The sequence below is a fragment of the Falco biarmicus genome, chromosome Z (genome assembly GCF_023638135.1).
Source record: "Falco biarmicus isolate bFalBia1 chromosome Z, bFalBia1.pri, whole genome shotgun sequence".
NCBI classification, from domain to species: domain Eukaryota; kingdom Metazoa; phylum Chordata; class Aves; order Falconiformes; family Falconidae; genus Falco; species Falco biarmicus.
The window spans coordinates 64,263,503-64,277,966 of record NC_079311.1 but is presented as its reverse complement, the minus strand read 5'-3'; the positions used below and the strand labels follow the sequence as shown (position 1 = coordinate 64,277,966).

The following is a 14,464-nucleotide window of genomic DNA, read 5'->3' as shown; positions in this document are numbered from 1 at the left end:
AAACCATTAGTCAAGCAAAACTGATTTTATTTACAACTAATAACTGAAAATAGAAATGCACAGCTTTGAATAACTAACATATTGATTTAACATTGCTTGCAAGAGTAAAATAAACCAGTTAACCATGCATTTTACACGTGACTGCATTCTTAGAAAATGAGTTTTAACTGGGAAATCATAATTTCTATTGGAATTATATGAAGACTGATGAATTGTCTCAAGACATAAATGAGCTATTTAGAAGTGTGTGTGAACGCAAATAGTCAACACTACCACTGCCTTTGGTGTTGATGCATTGACTATAGTAATGATATTCCATCAGAGTAACAATTGAACACAACTAAAAGCAAAGCATTTAAAGAACAAGAAAATCCAGTCACACTTCTGGAATATAGAACTGAACTCCGGAAAACAGTGATTCTGAAAGAGAATCGGGAATCACAACAGATAAACAAATCAAGTTGTTGCCAACATAAACCTACAGCTAAAGTGACAGATGCAGTTCTTGTGTGCATGCTCACAAGTGATTCTTTTCCAAGGATTTTAAAAGCCAAGAGACATTATACAGAGGTTTGCATTTCCAGGGCTGAAAAACCTGATTTACAGTGAGATTTAATGAGCCTCACCTCTTCAGTTTATCAAAAACACCACCAAAGATGACAATAGAAACACACTAACAATATTTGGGAAACTATTCTTAAAAACACAAAGGGCTTTTTAAGCTAGTCAAGAACAGTCCAGAAAAGACGTGCCTTAGTTTTAATGTGAATATTCCACCTTTCAGTGGACCTAGCACCTCACTGCCTACTCATGTCGGAACTGCTTTCCAAGTTAAGAAAAGCTTATTAGCTTGGGTTCCATTGCCCCATCTGTAATGTGTCCAAAATTTTCTGTAAAGTCCATTTCAGTGACAAGGAAGCATTCTTTCAGTCAAAGTTACTGTACTCAAAGCAACAGCTACCAGATTGACTTCTATGAGGTATAAGAGGTAATGAAAAGATATCCACGTGCCCTTTCTGCCTCAAGTATTTTTGCTTGGTGTTTCTCATCTACAAATGATGAGAAAGGGGGAGCTGGAACATGAAGTACAATCCTCAATACCTAAGGGCAACTATGTAAGAGCCTTAAAATCCTACTAATATCAGCACCTGAGGGCAACTATGTAACAGCTTTAAAATCCTACCAACATTCACTCTGCTCCTGCTGTACCACAAGCCATAAGAACAATCTGTTGTGAAGAGCTCATAATGACTTAAGCTTTTCTATCCTTAAGTCTTTTATTGCAAGAGAAAAATATATCACAGTCGGAGAGGAAAATTAAAACATAGGCAGAAAAAAAAGGCTGTCAGCATCATGAATTCCTGTAATGCTATGGTATTTCTTAACTGAAATGTTCTTAGATTAATTTAAGAAGCTCAACATGTTCTCAACACTTCATCCAAACTGTTCACAGATCCAGTAATTGGTATAACTACAGGCATTTGAGCAAGATCGTCTTAGCAAAATACTTGAGAAGACTCTTAGTACTGACAGCAATACTAATGCACTTCACCTGAATGCACTTCATCTTCTTTCTTACTGTGGTTAGTTTTAGGTATCTCAGAGAAAGACAAATGCCTCCTCTTCAGTCTTAGAGAAAACAGGCAGAAGCCTTAATACATATGATTTATTAATGAGAACGTAAGCCAAAAAAAATTACTATAGGTATATTGAAATATATATATGTGAGACAAAACGAACTGCGGAAGAAACCCAATAGAGAAAGGGTCGTCCCAAGAACTTAACCAAACTTTTCTTGCCTAGGCCACAGAACTCCCTCTTATGTCACTATCTTTGATTAAGTCACATCCCTGAAAAGTTAACACTTTGTGCAAATGGTTTGACAATCAACATAAATATTGCAGTTTGTCTGGAATGTTTTTTGTACTTTACTTACCTGAAAATTAGGTTGAAATACACAGCAGTTGACAGTACTATAATGTCCTCGAAGCACAGCTACTTGTTCTCCTGTGAAAACTGTATAAACAGCAATGGTACTGCCGTACGGTACAAAGGCAAACTCCTGATTACAGCCACAAGAGACTGTGAATTTGAGTCCTTTTCTACTTTCATTACAGACTTTCCCATAATTCACCTGTAAAATGAACGATTATGCAGTTAGCTACTAACTAAAGCTACAGGAAATAACTTTACATTAAAAGATCAATTTAATTTCTTATTTAATACCCAGTAAAATGAATTCTAAGCTTCCAAATGTTAATACAGTTCTTGAGATTTCCAATTACAGATGTCTATCAAGAGAATAATTTTTCTGTTCATTAAAGTTTACTCTCCTTAATAGTAATAGAAGTTCCACAGTCAGCAGTTCCACACTTAGAACTGCATGGACCAGTGCCAGTGCACCTAAACTATCACTGAAATAGAACTGTATCAGGAAGTATCACCTTAAACATTTTCCTAGATGAGCCAACATAATAATTTTCTCTCAGATATTGAAACTATTAAAATAACTCCTTCAACAGCATACACTTACAAACCATAGAACAGCTTGGTTTGGAAAAGACCTTTGAAGGTCATCTAGTCCAACCTGCCCCTGCAATGAGCAGGGACATCTTCAACTCGATCAGGTTGTTCAGAGCCCCATCCAACCTGACCTTGAATTTTCCAGGGACAGGGCATCTACCACCTCACTGGACAACCTGTTCCAAGGTCTCAGCACCCTCAGGCCCTACTAAAAAGTCCGTCTCCATCTTCCTTATAAGCTTCCTTTAAGTACTGAAGGGCTGCAATAACACATCCCTGGAGCCTCCTCTTTTCTCCAGGCTGAACAAACCCAACTCTTTCAGCCATTCCTCATAGGAGAAGGTGTTATATCTCTCTGACCATTTTTGTGGCCCTCCTTTGGACCTGCTCCAACAGGTCCATGCCTTTCCTGTGCTGAGAACTCCAGAGACGGACACAGTATTCCAGGTAGGGTCTTGCCCAAGAGGAGTACAGGGGCAGGATCACCTCCCTGGACCTGCTGGCCACGCTTCTTTTGATGCAGGCCAGTGTCACGGCTGGCTTTCTGGGCTGTGAGTGCACATTGCAAGCTCGTGTCCAGCTCTTCATCCACCAGTACCCCCAAGTCCTCCTCCCCAGGGTTGTTCTCAATCCCTTCATCTCCTAGCTGGTATTGATACCAGGGCTTGCTCTGACTCAGGTGCAGGACCTTGCACCTGGCCTTGCTGAACATTCTGAGGTTCCCATAGGCCCTTTTCGAGCTCATCAAGGTCCCTCTGGATGGCATCCCATCCCTCAGGTGTCAACTGCACCATTTGGCTTGGTGTCATCTCCAAACTTGTTGAGGGTGCATTTGATCCCACTGTCTACATCACTGATAAAGATGTTGAACAGTACTTGTCCCAATACTACAAGATTTTAGTCCACAGATTGAACAAAAATTGATATACACTATATACACCCTGAAAGTGCCCTTTGTTTGCTGGAGTTCACTGATGTTGCACAAAAATACATTTCTGAATTGTATATGCCAGTAGAATGGCAAAGAACAGAAGGATCAGCCTAGACAACACAAGAACTAGTCCTAAGGATTCCTCAGCCAGTCATCCCTTACTTGGAGAAGAAGGAACAGAGGAAAAACATCTGCAATGTAGGGAAAGATTCTGCATCTCCTCCTCATGAGTTAGCAAGGAACAGTAGGAGATGAATAGGTAGTATGAAAAGAACCGAAGGGTAGGCAGAAGGATGGCACAAATAAATGGCAAGAAAAAGACTCATGAAGAAGGAAAGAACAACTTGTTAAATTACGAACTATTCAAGAGTGATAAAAAAAGCATGTCTTCTAATCAAAGCTAAATCACCACTAAGAAATTCAATATTGTTCTCTGTAAGGGCAGCTGGGTTAGGAACAAATGCTACATTTCTACAACCCAGCTTCTGAGGTGTGTGGAAAGCCTTGCAAATAATAGTAGTTTAAGAAATATAGCTTATTAGCATCTGTATTTAAGCCCTTGACAAGACCTACAGAGATAAAATTCTCACCAGACGTTGACAGTGGAGTTTCCAAACATGCTAGGAAATATTCCAGTTGGATATATCAGTCTACTTATATACTATATCAGACATCAAAAGTGTATTCATGAGAAAATACAGAAATATATTCATGAGAACAGTACAGCTTACCTCTAAAAAAACTTAATTAAAAGAAAGCATTATAATTTGGACAAATAAAAAACTTACATGTATTTTTTTTTCCATGAAGAAGTCCACTACAAACACTTGAAATTCACACATTTCACGATTTAAAAGTAGGTTTTTTTCTATTAACAGTATTTTAAATTTAAATTCTTTAATACTACATAGTATTATATATGAAATATTTTGCTTTCTAATAATATTGTCCTACAACTTATGCTCTTAATTTCTGCTGAAAAGCAAGAGATTCACTTATACGTATAATGTTAGCAAAGCTCTCTGGGTTGATTTTAAAGCTCCCTACCTAAACGTCATGGCCTAGAGTTAAAAAAAGAAGAAGAAAAAAAATCCTAAGTATGAAATCTCTTGACTATAAGCTAACAGATTTGTAGTTTATCAGGTAAATATTCTAATACAAATGTCTTGCTTTTTTAGGTTCTTGATCCATACTACATCAATTACCTGAGTCCAAAGTTGAGGCAAATGTAAGTATCAGTGATCTTGAGCCAAGCAAGGAAGAAGACTACTTGTTGCTCTATTTTTAATGTTCTTTCATAGCAAAGAGCACTCATGTAAGAAAAGTATAATAAAAAAGGAGTCCTGAGAAAAATTTCTCTCAATTGTCATAAAAATGTATACAAAGAGAGTTTTGATTACCATACAAGCAGGTTGATATTTTTTCATATTGAGGGGATATTTTCACGAGATAGGGAGCTTATGCATGTCCTTTGTGGATAATACTGCTCGTTTTTTAAAGACAGTGTTTATAAATATTGCCTGTGTTAAGTCTTGTTAAGGCTAGTAATTTTAAGAGGCATATTACTCTGCTGATAAAAAGCAATTAAACTCCTTTACACAGCATATGAGCTGTAACAGCAACAATTCCCAAGCCACAATACTGCTCATAACAAAGGCGTGTACAATGAAAGGGAGGAGTGGAGGCTGGGAAAAGCAAATTATACGGATATACTCAGTGTAAGTGTTCCTGCTTGACAGAGAAGCAATGGAAAGAAAAGCATGCTGCCAAAACAAGAAGAGAAGAAAGATCTTAAAAACTGACTTTGTCCCTTGAGCACACAGACAGAAAACCTGCTTTTGTTTAATTTTCCCTATACTCAGTGAACCAAGGCTTTCTATTCCTTTTTTAATAAAGGACATATGCAAGATGTGCACAACTCCAGCATGCATTTCCCTTACTAACTGAAACAATCCACCAGGCCCTGAATCCGCTCATTGCTCAAAAAAACTCATATGCATGGCTTAATTTCTATACCTTTTGAAAGACAGAAAAAAGTTACAGAGATCAAAAGGACTGGCTAGTAGGGAAAATACAGTGACTATGGTGTGAACCTTTATCTAGACATGCATTTATTTGTCTTCTAGTGCCTTAAAAATTGTTTTATACAATACCTCTGGTCAGTGTGAAAATACAGTTCTCTGGAAAACAGTTCTGGACTTGAAAAAGTAAGGCAGGATCAAGCCATTCCACACCAAATAAGAAAACTGCACAATAGCCTATGAAACAAGTCAATGAACTAACAGGCACAGAAAAACAAAATGCAGTGATCCAGCTGGTGACAGGAGAGTGAACAAACTGTATTATCTACTTTGGTGATGGTGATTTGAAGACAGAGAGATGCCTGTATATGAAGTGCTGAGAACAAGCTGGCAAATATTGGTAGCATGGAGATAGAAACATCCTTTCATTTAAATGTCTACAAGGAATTCTTTTTGCTGTGTTCTGAAACTCTGCAGCAGAGGTAAAAGATTTTTACGTCACAGTAAAATTTCTTCCTTACCTGATAGCAACAATGGGCTATAATTACAATTGGCTAAAATTCCATGGAAACTGACTTACCTAGTATGCTCTTCTTTCAAAATAAACATAGGGAAAAAATTCTTTACAGAACAGAAAATTAAACCTGGGACCTTCAGCAAAAAACAAGCCATAGAAAGGACTGTAGCAGCAGTAAAGATTTAATTTTGATGCCCCACCCCCACCATCATTTGGTTGCAATGCAAATGTAGAAGGATAGATTTTTTTTAACATTCAAATACAACTCCTCAAAACAGGCTCCACAAAAAAACAAAGAAAGTAGCAAAAAAGGCAGTCAGTAAGTCAGTGAACCTCTCAGGTATGGACTGCCCTGTAAATAACATGCTGACAACTAAGAGTTTAAACAAACAAACAAAAAATTCTACCGTCACTGTATATTAAGGTTTTCATTACTGTCCGGAGTGTTTTCAGCTATGCTCAGGAATTAATGAACTTAAAGTTACTATATTCAATTTTTAAAGTAGAACCAGGCTTCTTCATACTCTGGGAAAAAAATGCTCACAAAGTCTTCTAATTATGAGATTAAGCAGCTATATCATTTATGAATATTAATAAATACCTGAAGTTGTTGTAATTATGATTGCACAAATTACAAATCTTCTAAAATCAAATGTAAATGAAAGCATAACTGAAGACCCCTGAAAACTTACTAATGTGTTTTCTCCAGTGGAGCTATTCCAGAGTCGCATCCGATCATCTGTGCCAATGGTCAACAGATGAAGTCCATCATTCATATAGCATAAACCATTAACTCTCCCATTGTGAGCAGTGCTTGCTGTCAGGAAAAAGAGCTGGTTGAGATTTCTACAGTAGAATTATTATTTTGTATACACATTTTTATTTCTGTGTACATAAATGGTAACATATCAGTAAATTACTACTTCTGGTTTATAAAAGCAGCTGGCTGGGGACTGGTCGCCAGCGGTGCTCCTCAGGGCTGAACTCCAGGGCCAGCTCCGTTCCATGTATTTACCAATGATCTGGACGCCGGGGTTGAACGCACCATTGCAAGTCTGCTGATGACACCAAGCTGGGAGGTGCTGCTGGCTCTCTTGCGGGAGAAGATCCCTCTTGCAGAGGGATGCAGGCAGACTGGAGCACCGGGCAGTCATCAGTGGCATGGCTTTTAACGAGAGCAGATGCCAGACTCCGCAGCCAGGATGGAGGAACGCCCGGCACAAGTACGAGCTATGAGCTACGAGCGGGGGCGAGTGGCTGGAGAGCAGCCCCGCAGGGCGGGGGCAAACCCCATCCTGGGGGCACCAAACACAGCGGCACCGGCCGGTCAGGAGAGGTGACTGTGCTGCTGTATTCAGCGCTGCTGTGGCCTCCCCTTGAGCACCCTGTGCAGTTCTGGGCCCCCTGGTTCAAGCAGCACATGAAGGTCTTTGAACGCGTCCAGGGGCGGGCGGCAAGGCTGCGGGGGGGGGGGCGGGAAGGCACGTCCTGGACAATGCCCTTAGTACTACGCTTTAGCTGTTGGTCAGCTCTGAAGCAGTCAGGCAGCTGGACTACATAACCATTGTAGTCCCTTCCACCTGAATATCCTATTCTATTCTGTATTATTTACAAAATACTATAAAGGAATTCCACCGAGTTCACCCTGCAATACTGCACATTCTTAAGTATGTTAAAGTAGTTTAAAACCAACTTAGCACTACCCAGCAAACCTGATTGTGGTGCCCATAAATTAACTCACTAAAAATGGGCAAGTTATGTATTATACCGTATATACACAATTCAGACATACCTCTTAAGTAAAATGTGTTATGTTTTTCAACGATTTTATAAAAAAAATTGTTAATTGCATTTGGTTTGGTTCAGCTATATTTCAGTATATTCAATATCCTAGTCTATGTGATTGCCACTGGATTATCAAAAAATCATCTTGAACATGTCTGTGAAATTAAGTTGAAAAGAAAGTTGTTATATTTGAACAAGACAACATGTCATTCAAAGGAATGTATAAAATGGCATCAATTACCTTGGGAGTTACATAAAATTTTGGTTTTCTTAAAAAAATAGTTTGTCCAAACACTTCCTTTTTCAAAAGTCTTAGATTTCTTTAGAGCATTTGCATCTCTAATTTCTTGAGTTAAAATGAAATTTAAAATTGTTAAAACCAAACATCTATATTACCACACTATAATATACATAGTAGTGAGCAGAGTTATTAGAACAGATACTTACTGCTACTTCATATTCTTTAACTGTACATTTTGGAAAATTAGTTTGATTATACAAAGACTTGCATGTATTTTTCTACATGCAATTTAAGTTGAACATAACAAGACAGACTGACTTGTAGCTGTAATAACTATGATTTATGCTATGCAAATCCCTTTGTTCAGAGCCATGACACTCAGTTTCTGCTTTGTGATTCAATCTCAAATACTATGTATTTCTACCTCAGAATAGTGACTCTTCAAGTACTTGAAGAGTCTGCCAAAATTAAGAATCTTTTGTCCAGAATTGATCAGAAACCATGAACTATAATCTAGAGTTGAGAAGCTTTCCTTTAATTGAGTTTTGGTTTTGTTGTTGTTGTTTTGGTGGGGTTTTTTTTGAGTATCAAAACGTGACCTTAATATACATAAAATAACATTAACGTAGCTAGTAACTGATACAAGGCACCATTAATGCATTTGACTGTAGTGAAAGAAGTGTAATTTAGCTTCCTGTTACATTAAATGTAATCATAAATTTATACTCTGTTGTATACTTTATGCAGTACGAAAGGAATATAATTGATTTTATGGACCACATATGAAAAAAATATTCTAGAGACTTACATTGGAAGCAAGACTAAATTAAACAGGAAAGGAATGTGCTTTTGTGGGTTTTGTTTGTGTTGTCTTTGTTTTTAAAAGATGGTAATTAACTGCTGGAACAGCTGATGAAGTATGAAGAGATTGCTGTTTGTATGAAACCTGATCTACAGCAGGAATGGATTCTTCTGCCCATAAAATGGATGGCCAAATTTCCCATTTTAAGGAGAAAAATATTTAGAACAGATACAATACTGATGGCCAAGGAGATCTCTCTAAACAAGATCCTCAACCACACGCAGTCTCTACAACAGAAGTAACGTAATAAAACTGAACAGCCTCTGTTACTGTCCTGGTTTCAGCTGGGATAGAGTTAATCTTCTCAGTAACTGGTGCAGTGCTGTGTGTTGGATTTAGTGTTGGAACAATGTTAAGAACATCAGTGTGTTATCAGGTGTTGCTGGGTGATGTTTATCCTGAGTCAAGGCCTTTTCAGCTTCTCAGGCCCTGCCAGTGAGAGGGCTGGAGGGGCACAGGACACTGGGAGGGGACACAGCCAGGACAGGTGACCCAAACTAGCCAAAGGGACATTCCATACCATATGCCATCGTGCTGAGTATATAAACTGGGGGAAAAAAGAAGGACAGAGGGGACATCTGGCATTATGGTGTTTGTCTTCCCAGTTACACACGATGGAGCCCGGCTTCCCTGGGGATGGCCGAACACCTGCCTGCCCATGGGGAGTGGTGAATTAATTCCTTGCTTTGCTTGCATGGGCGGCTTTTGCTTTACCTATTGAATTGTTCTTATCTCAACCCTCGAGTTTTGCATTCCTTTCTGATCCCACTCCCCATCCCTCTGGGTGAGGGGGGAGTGAGTGAGCAGCTGCACGGGGCTTGGCTGCTGGCTGGGGTTAAACCACAACAGTTATACAGTAGGTAACAACTGGGTAATCACTACTGTCCTTGCTGGTCTTAGTATTCAACGTATTTATGAAATATAACAATGCTTCTAGTTATACATGGATTACCAGTTACATTCTGTATTACCTGCCTCAGAAGATGCTTTGGACTTCTCTCCATTGTGCTGATCCAGTGTACTCAGACATCCAGATGCTTTCCTCACATCCCATAAGTTTACTTTACTGTCAGCACTAAGAAAAACAAATTTGCACACATCAGGGAAATTGTATGCACCCAGGTTCAATAACTGCCTTTAGCCAACTCATCCGGCAGTCACCCTGGTACAGCGACCATTCTGAGCTTCTCATCATGCAGTCACATCAAAGCCAAGAGAAATTAATGAAAAGATTTTAAGAGACATCAGACATTCATTTATATGTATTAATAAATACAGCTGGTACAGTACAGGCACTTAAGTTCAGAGTGAACCTTGCACACGTACATAGGTAAGGAATGAACTTGCTAATTCTTCTGTGACTCAATGGTACCTAGAGACTGCAGCATGGCTGTCTGGGAACTCAGACTCTTGCTATCACAAACGTATAGTATGACTGGCACAGAAGTTGGCTACATACCCATAGGCTGGATAGGCCTCTATGCTGTTGTCATAGTGCTATAGCAGAGGAACACTGAGAATTGCTTCTGTAGGAACTCACTGGCTTTGTCTATGTTACCAGGGTGGCACAAGGAGGGAAAGACCAATGTTCATGCTGCTGTAATTCATTCTGGTTCCCAGCATTCCAGTAATATACTTCTGTGTGCACCACAAGACTCCCAGCTACATATAGGAGGTAAATTAGTGGAAAAGACTGTTTCCCCATATACTAAATTACCAGTGTAGAGGTACTTATTGAAAGTATTCAGACAGCTATCAGCAACTTAAATGTCCTTTTGGAGAAAAAAACCTGCAAAAACATAAATCACTTTTCACGCCAGCTGAAAGAAATAAAACTGCATCTCTGTGATCTACAGCTAGAAAATACACCCAATCATGCTGCTTCTTAGATAAGCAGTCTTTCAACTGAAGTACTACATGCTTTTGTGTGTTCTCAAGTTAGATCAGTGTATTAGTATTGGAAATACATATAGTATAATACACCAGCTGACCAAGGCAAAACCAACTATTGCTTATTACCTGTTCTGCATCTGACAAAGCTAATGACAATTTTTTTCTTTTGTGCTCCTCTCCACTGCAGATTGATTGTGTTAGCTTCCAAGAGGTACTGCAACTGAATATGCTGACAAAATATTACTTTCCTGCAAACAAAATTTCTAAGACCATGAATATAGATATTGCTGAGGTTTGAACTGACTGTAAAGTGAGCAAACAACCACAAGTAGCTCATTGAAATTTCTTACAAAGGCATAGAGAGCTTCACTATTATAAAAGCCTACAGCTGTTCATTTTTGATGATGCAGTCTTCCATTAGCTGATCTTTTCTAGCCAGTCCTACTGAGCAAGAATGAGCTTATAATGTTCCTGCCTGAAACTGAAGTTTGTGAAAGACACACAGAAAACACGTCTCTTCTCTGACTGTTCCAGTCTCCTGCCAAAACTATAGAAGAGCCAAGCATCACAAAGAGAAATTCAAAATAATGTTTCACATGCAAGCCACATAAATCCCAATATGTATTTTCCCTCCCCTGAAGAGATCACAACCAAATATGTACGTGTCTTGGAAAATGGTCACATCTCCTGATATGCAAGATTAGTCTACATTCTCTTTTTAGCAGTACCAGTCAGTTACTCTTCACTACTTCTTTATTATCTCAAGTGTTGACAGCTCTTGCCTGTATTTGTCTCAGCAAATGGCAAAATGGAGTTGTGTTGTTAGGAACTAGTAGTCCAACTACAGTACTGAATTAAGTAATGGACCCATAAGAAACATGTTTAACATGCAATTATGATACAGTAACATGATGACATTGGTAGATGCAGTTTATAGTTACATGACTTTGAAGCAAAATGTTTCAGAAGACATTGATAAGTCAATATTTAATAAACGACATTTGCTACTATTTCTGTTATGGAAAAGCAAAGAAAAAAATTTCTGTTTGCTAAAACAAACAAAAAATCACACTTAGAAAATTTCATTACTACGTTAAGCCTTTCAGAAACTTGGCATCAAAAGCCAAAGGTATGCAATTCAATATCAACTTATTCAAATTTCACTCTCAACTTATAAAGCAGCCTCTCTGCAATTCAAAAGAAAAAACATGCCAACAATAAACCTGAGGAGAGAAATGTCACATTATAATCAAAAGCTAATATATGCAAGTGTTATATATATATAGATAGATTTATATTTATATATATATGCAAGTTATATAAAAACCAATATATGCAAGAGGACCTTTTAGACTGAAAATGACTGCAATGAAAAGCAAAAGGGCCTGGGAATAACAACATATAACTCATACTCACTGAATTACTGTAGCTTGGAAAGTTATTACCCATCTGCTATGCTACCCAAGTTATGCTCTTTGATATAATTATGAATCCACCCGAGAGTACTGAGGGAGCTAGCGGAGAAGCTTGCCAGGCCACTCCCCACCATTTATCAATAGTTCTGCTAATTGGAAAGGTCCCAGTGGACTGGAGATTAGCCAATGTGAAGCCCACCTACAAGAAGGGCAGGAAGGAGAATCTGGGGAACTACAGGCCTGTCAGCCTGACCTCGGTGCTGGAAAAGTCATGGAGCAGATCATCCTGAGTGCCATCACGTGGCATGTGTGGGACAGCCAGGGGATCAGGCCCAGCCAGCATGGGTTTGTGAAAGGCAGGTCCTGCTTGACGAACCCTGTCTCCTATGACAAGATGACCTGCTAGCTGGATGAGAGAAAGGCTGTGAATGTTGTTTGTCTACCTGGACCTTAGAAAAGCCTCTGACACCATCTCCCACCGCATTCTACTGGAGAAACTGTCTGTTCATGGCTTGGATGGCTCTTGGATGGGAAGAGCCTTAGGAAGGCTCTGCAGAGGCATCTGGACAGGCTGGGCCGATGGACCAAGGCCAGTTGTATGAGGTTCAACAAGAAGTGCTGGGTCCTGTACTTGGGTCACAACAACCCCACACAATGCTACAGGCTTGGGGAAGAGCAGCTGGAAAGCTGCCTGGCATAAAAGGACCTCGGTGCTGGGTGATGGCTAGCTAAATATAAGCCCTCAGTGTGCCCAGGTGGCCAAGTAGGCCAACAGCACCCTGGCTTGTATCTGAAACAGTGCGGTCAGCAGGACTAGGGAAGTGATTGTCCCCTTATAGTCAGCCTGGTGAGGCCACACCTTGAATACCATGTTCAGTTCTGAGTCCCTCACTTCAAGAGGGACATAGAGGTGCTGGAGCATGTCCGGAGAAGGGCAACAAACCTGGTGAAGCATCTGGAGCACATCTTATGAGGAGCAGCTGAGGGAACTGGGATTGTTTAGTCTGGAGAAAAGAAGGCTTGGGGAGGGATTTTATTGCTTTCTACAACTACCTGAAAGGAGGCTGTAGGCAGGTGGGGGTAGTTTTTTTCTCCCAAGTAACAAGTGTTAGAGCAAGTGGAAATGGCCTCAGGTTATGCCAGGGGAGGTTTAGACTGGATATTAGGAAAACTTTTTCACTGAAAGGGTACTGAAGCATTGGAACAGGCTGCCCAGGGAGGTGGTAGAATCATCACCTCTGGAGATGTATAAAAAAGTATATTTGTGGTGCTTAGCAATATGGTTTAGTGATGGAGTTGGCAGTCCTGGGTTAACAGTTGGACTTTATGTTCTCAAAGGTCTTTCCTACCTAAATGATTCTATGATTCCATGAATAACGAGGATGGTACTTTGAGCTAAATGTGTTTTACTTTGTTATAAAACAAATTGGCAATGCATGCACTAAAACAGTAAGATGTAAGTATCTCTACAGTGCTCTCTACAAATCTCTACAAATATGACTTTCCTATACCTTTAAGTGCAATTACCATTTTGAATTTCTGTACAATCTTCCTACAAATAAAGCACCCCTTGGATAGCTCTTCAGGCTTAGTTTTTCCAGGTAAGATCTACAAAACTGAACAGGTCAAAGTAAGTGAGATTAAAAGTGCATTTGAATTGTAAAACACATGGAGAATGAATACAGAAAATTTTAACATCAGACATTTTTAGTGCATGTAGCAGTCCAGCAACACTCTACCTTGCTGTTGCCAAAACATATTCATGACGTGTGGACCAAGATACTGCCAGTACTTCTTGCCTGTGACCTAAAAATTATATGAAAAAAGATTATATATCCCATTTTACATAAATAACAAAGTAAAAGCAAAACCTACTAGATCCACCAGTCCAGAATAATAATCTAAATTATAATGTGAATGTTATGAAAATATTATTTTGGACTAGAGGTTATTACTCCTCTTCCTCTTGCTTGAGTGGGATTGCAGTGAGCTGGAAGTGATACACAGTGTTACATGTGTATAACCTTTGATAACAAAGACAGTTTTGCCTATGCAAAACACATAACAGCACAGTAACAGCTACTGAGTTTACCTTAGATACTGCTATTAAATTTTGTGTTAGCACCGGCAATCTCACCCACAGAAAGAACCTTCCATTTGTTTTTCTTCAAATTCTTTCAAAATGTTTAATAAAAAGTGTATTTACCTTATGTACTTAAGATTAAAACTACATTCAGTTTAGCCTCAAATATTCTTTTTCTGAATTTGAGATATTT

The 14,464-nt window shown here is 39.1% G+C and overlaps 1 protein-coding gene across 11 annotated transcripts in view; it reads right to left on the bottom strand.

The window, feature by feature from the left end:
- Nucleotides 1-14,464, bottom strand: part of ERCC8 (ERCC excision repair 8, CSA ubiquitin ligase complex subunit) — a 40,480-nt gene that overhangs the window by 12,933 nt on the left and 13,083 nt on the right. For 9 of the 11 annotated variants that reach the window (XM_056325353.1, XM_056325355.1, XM_056325356.1 and 6 more), the window contains exons 7-10: nucleotides 13,928-13,994; nucleotides 9,852-9,955; nucleotides 6,685-6,809; nucleotides 1,937-2,134 (exon numbers count right to left, since the gene is read on the bottom strand). In XM_056325353.1, the coding sequence (XP_056181328.1) occupies nucleotides 1,937-2,134; nucleotides 6,685-6,809; nucleotides 9,852-9,955; nucleotides 13,928-13,994 (494 nt within the window). The remainder of the gene's footprint in view (nucleotides 1-1,936; nucleotides 2,135-6,684; nucleotides 6,810-9,851; nucleotides 9,956-13,927; nucleotides 13,995-14,464) is intronic. The other 2 variants (XM_056325359.1, XM_056325360.1) reach the window with 1 other exon arrangement.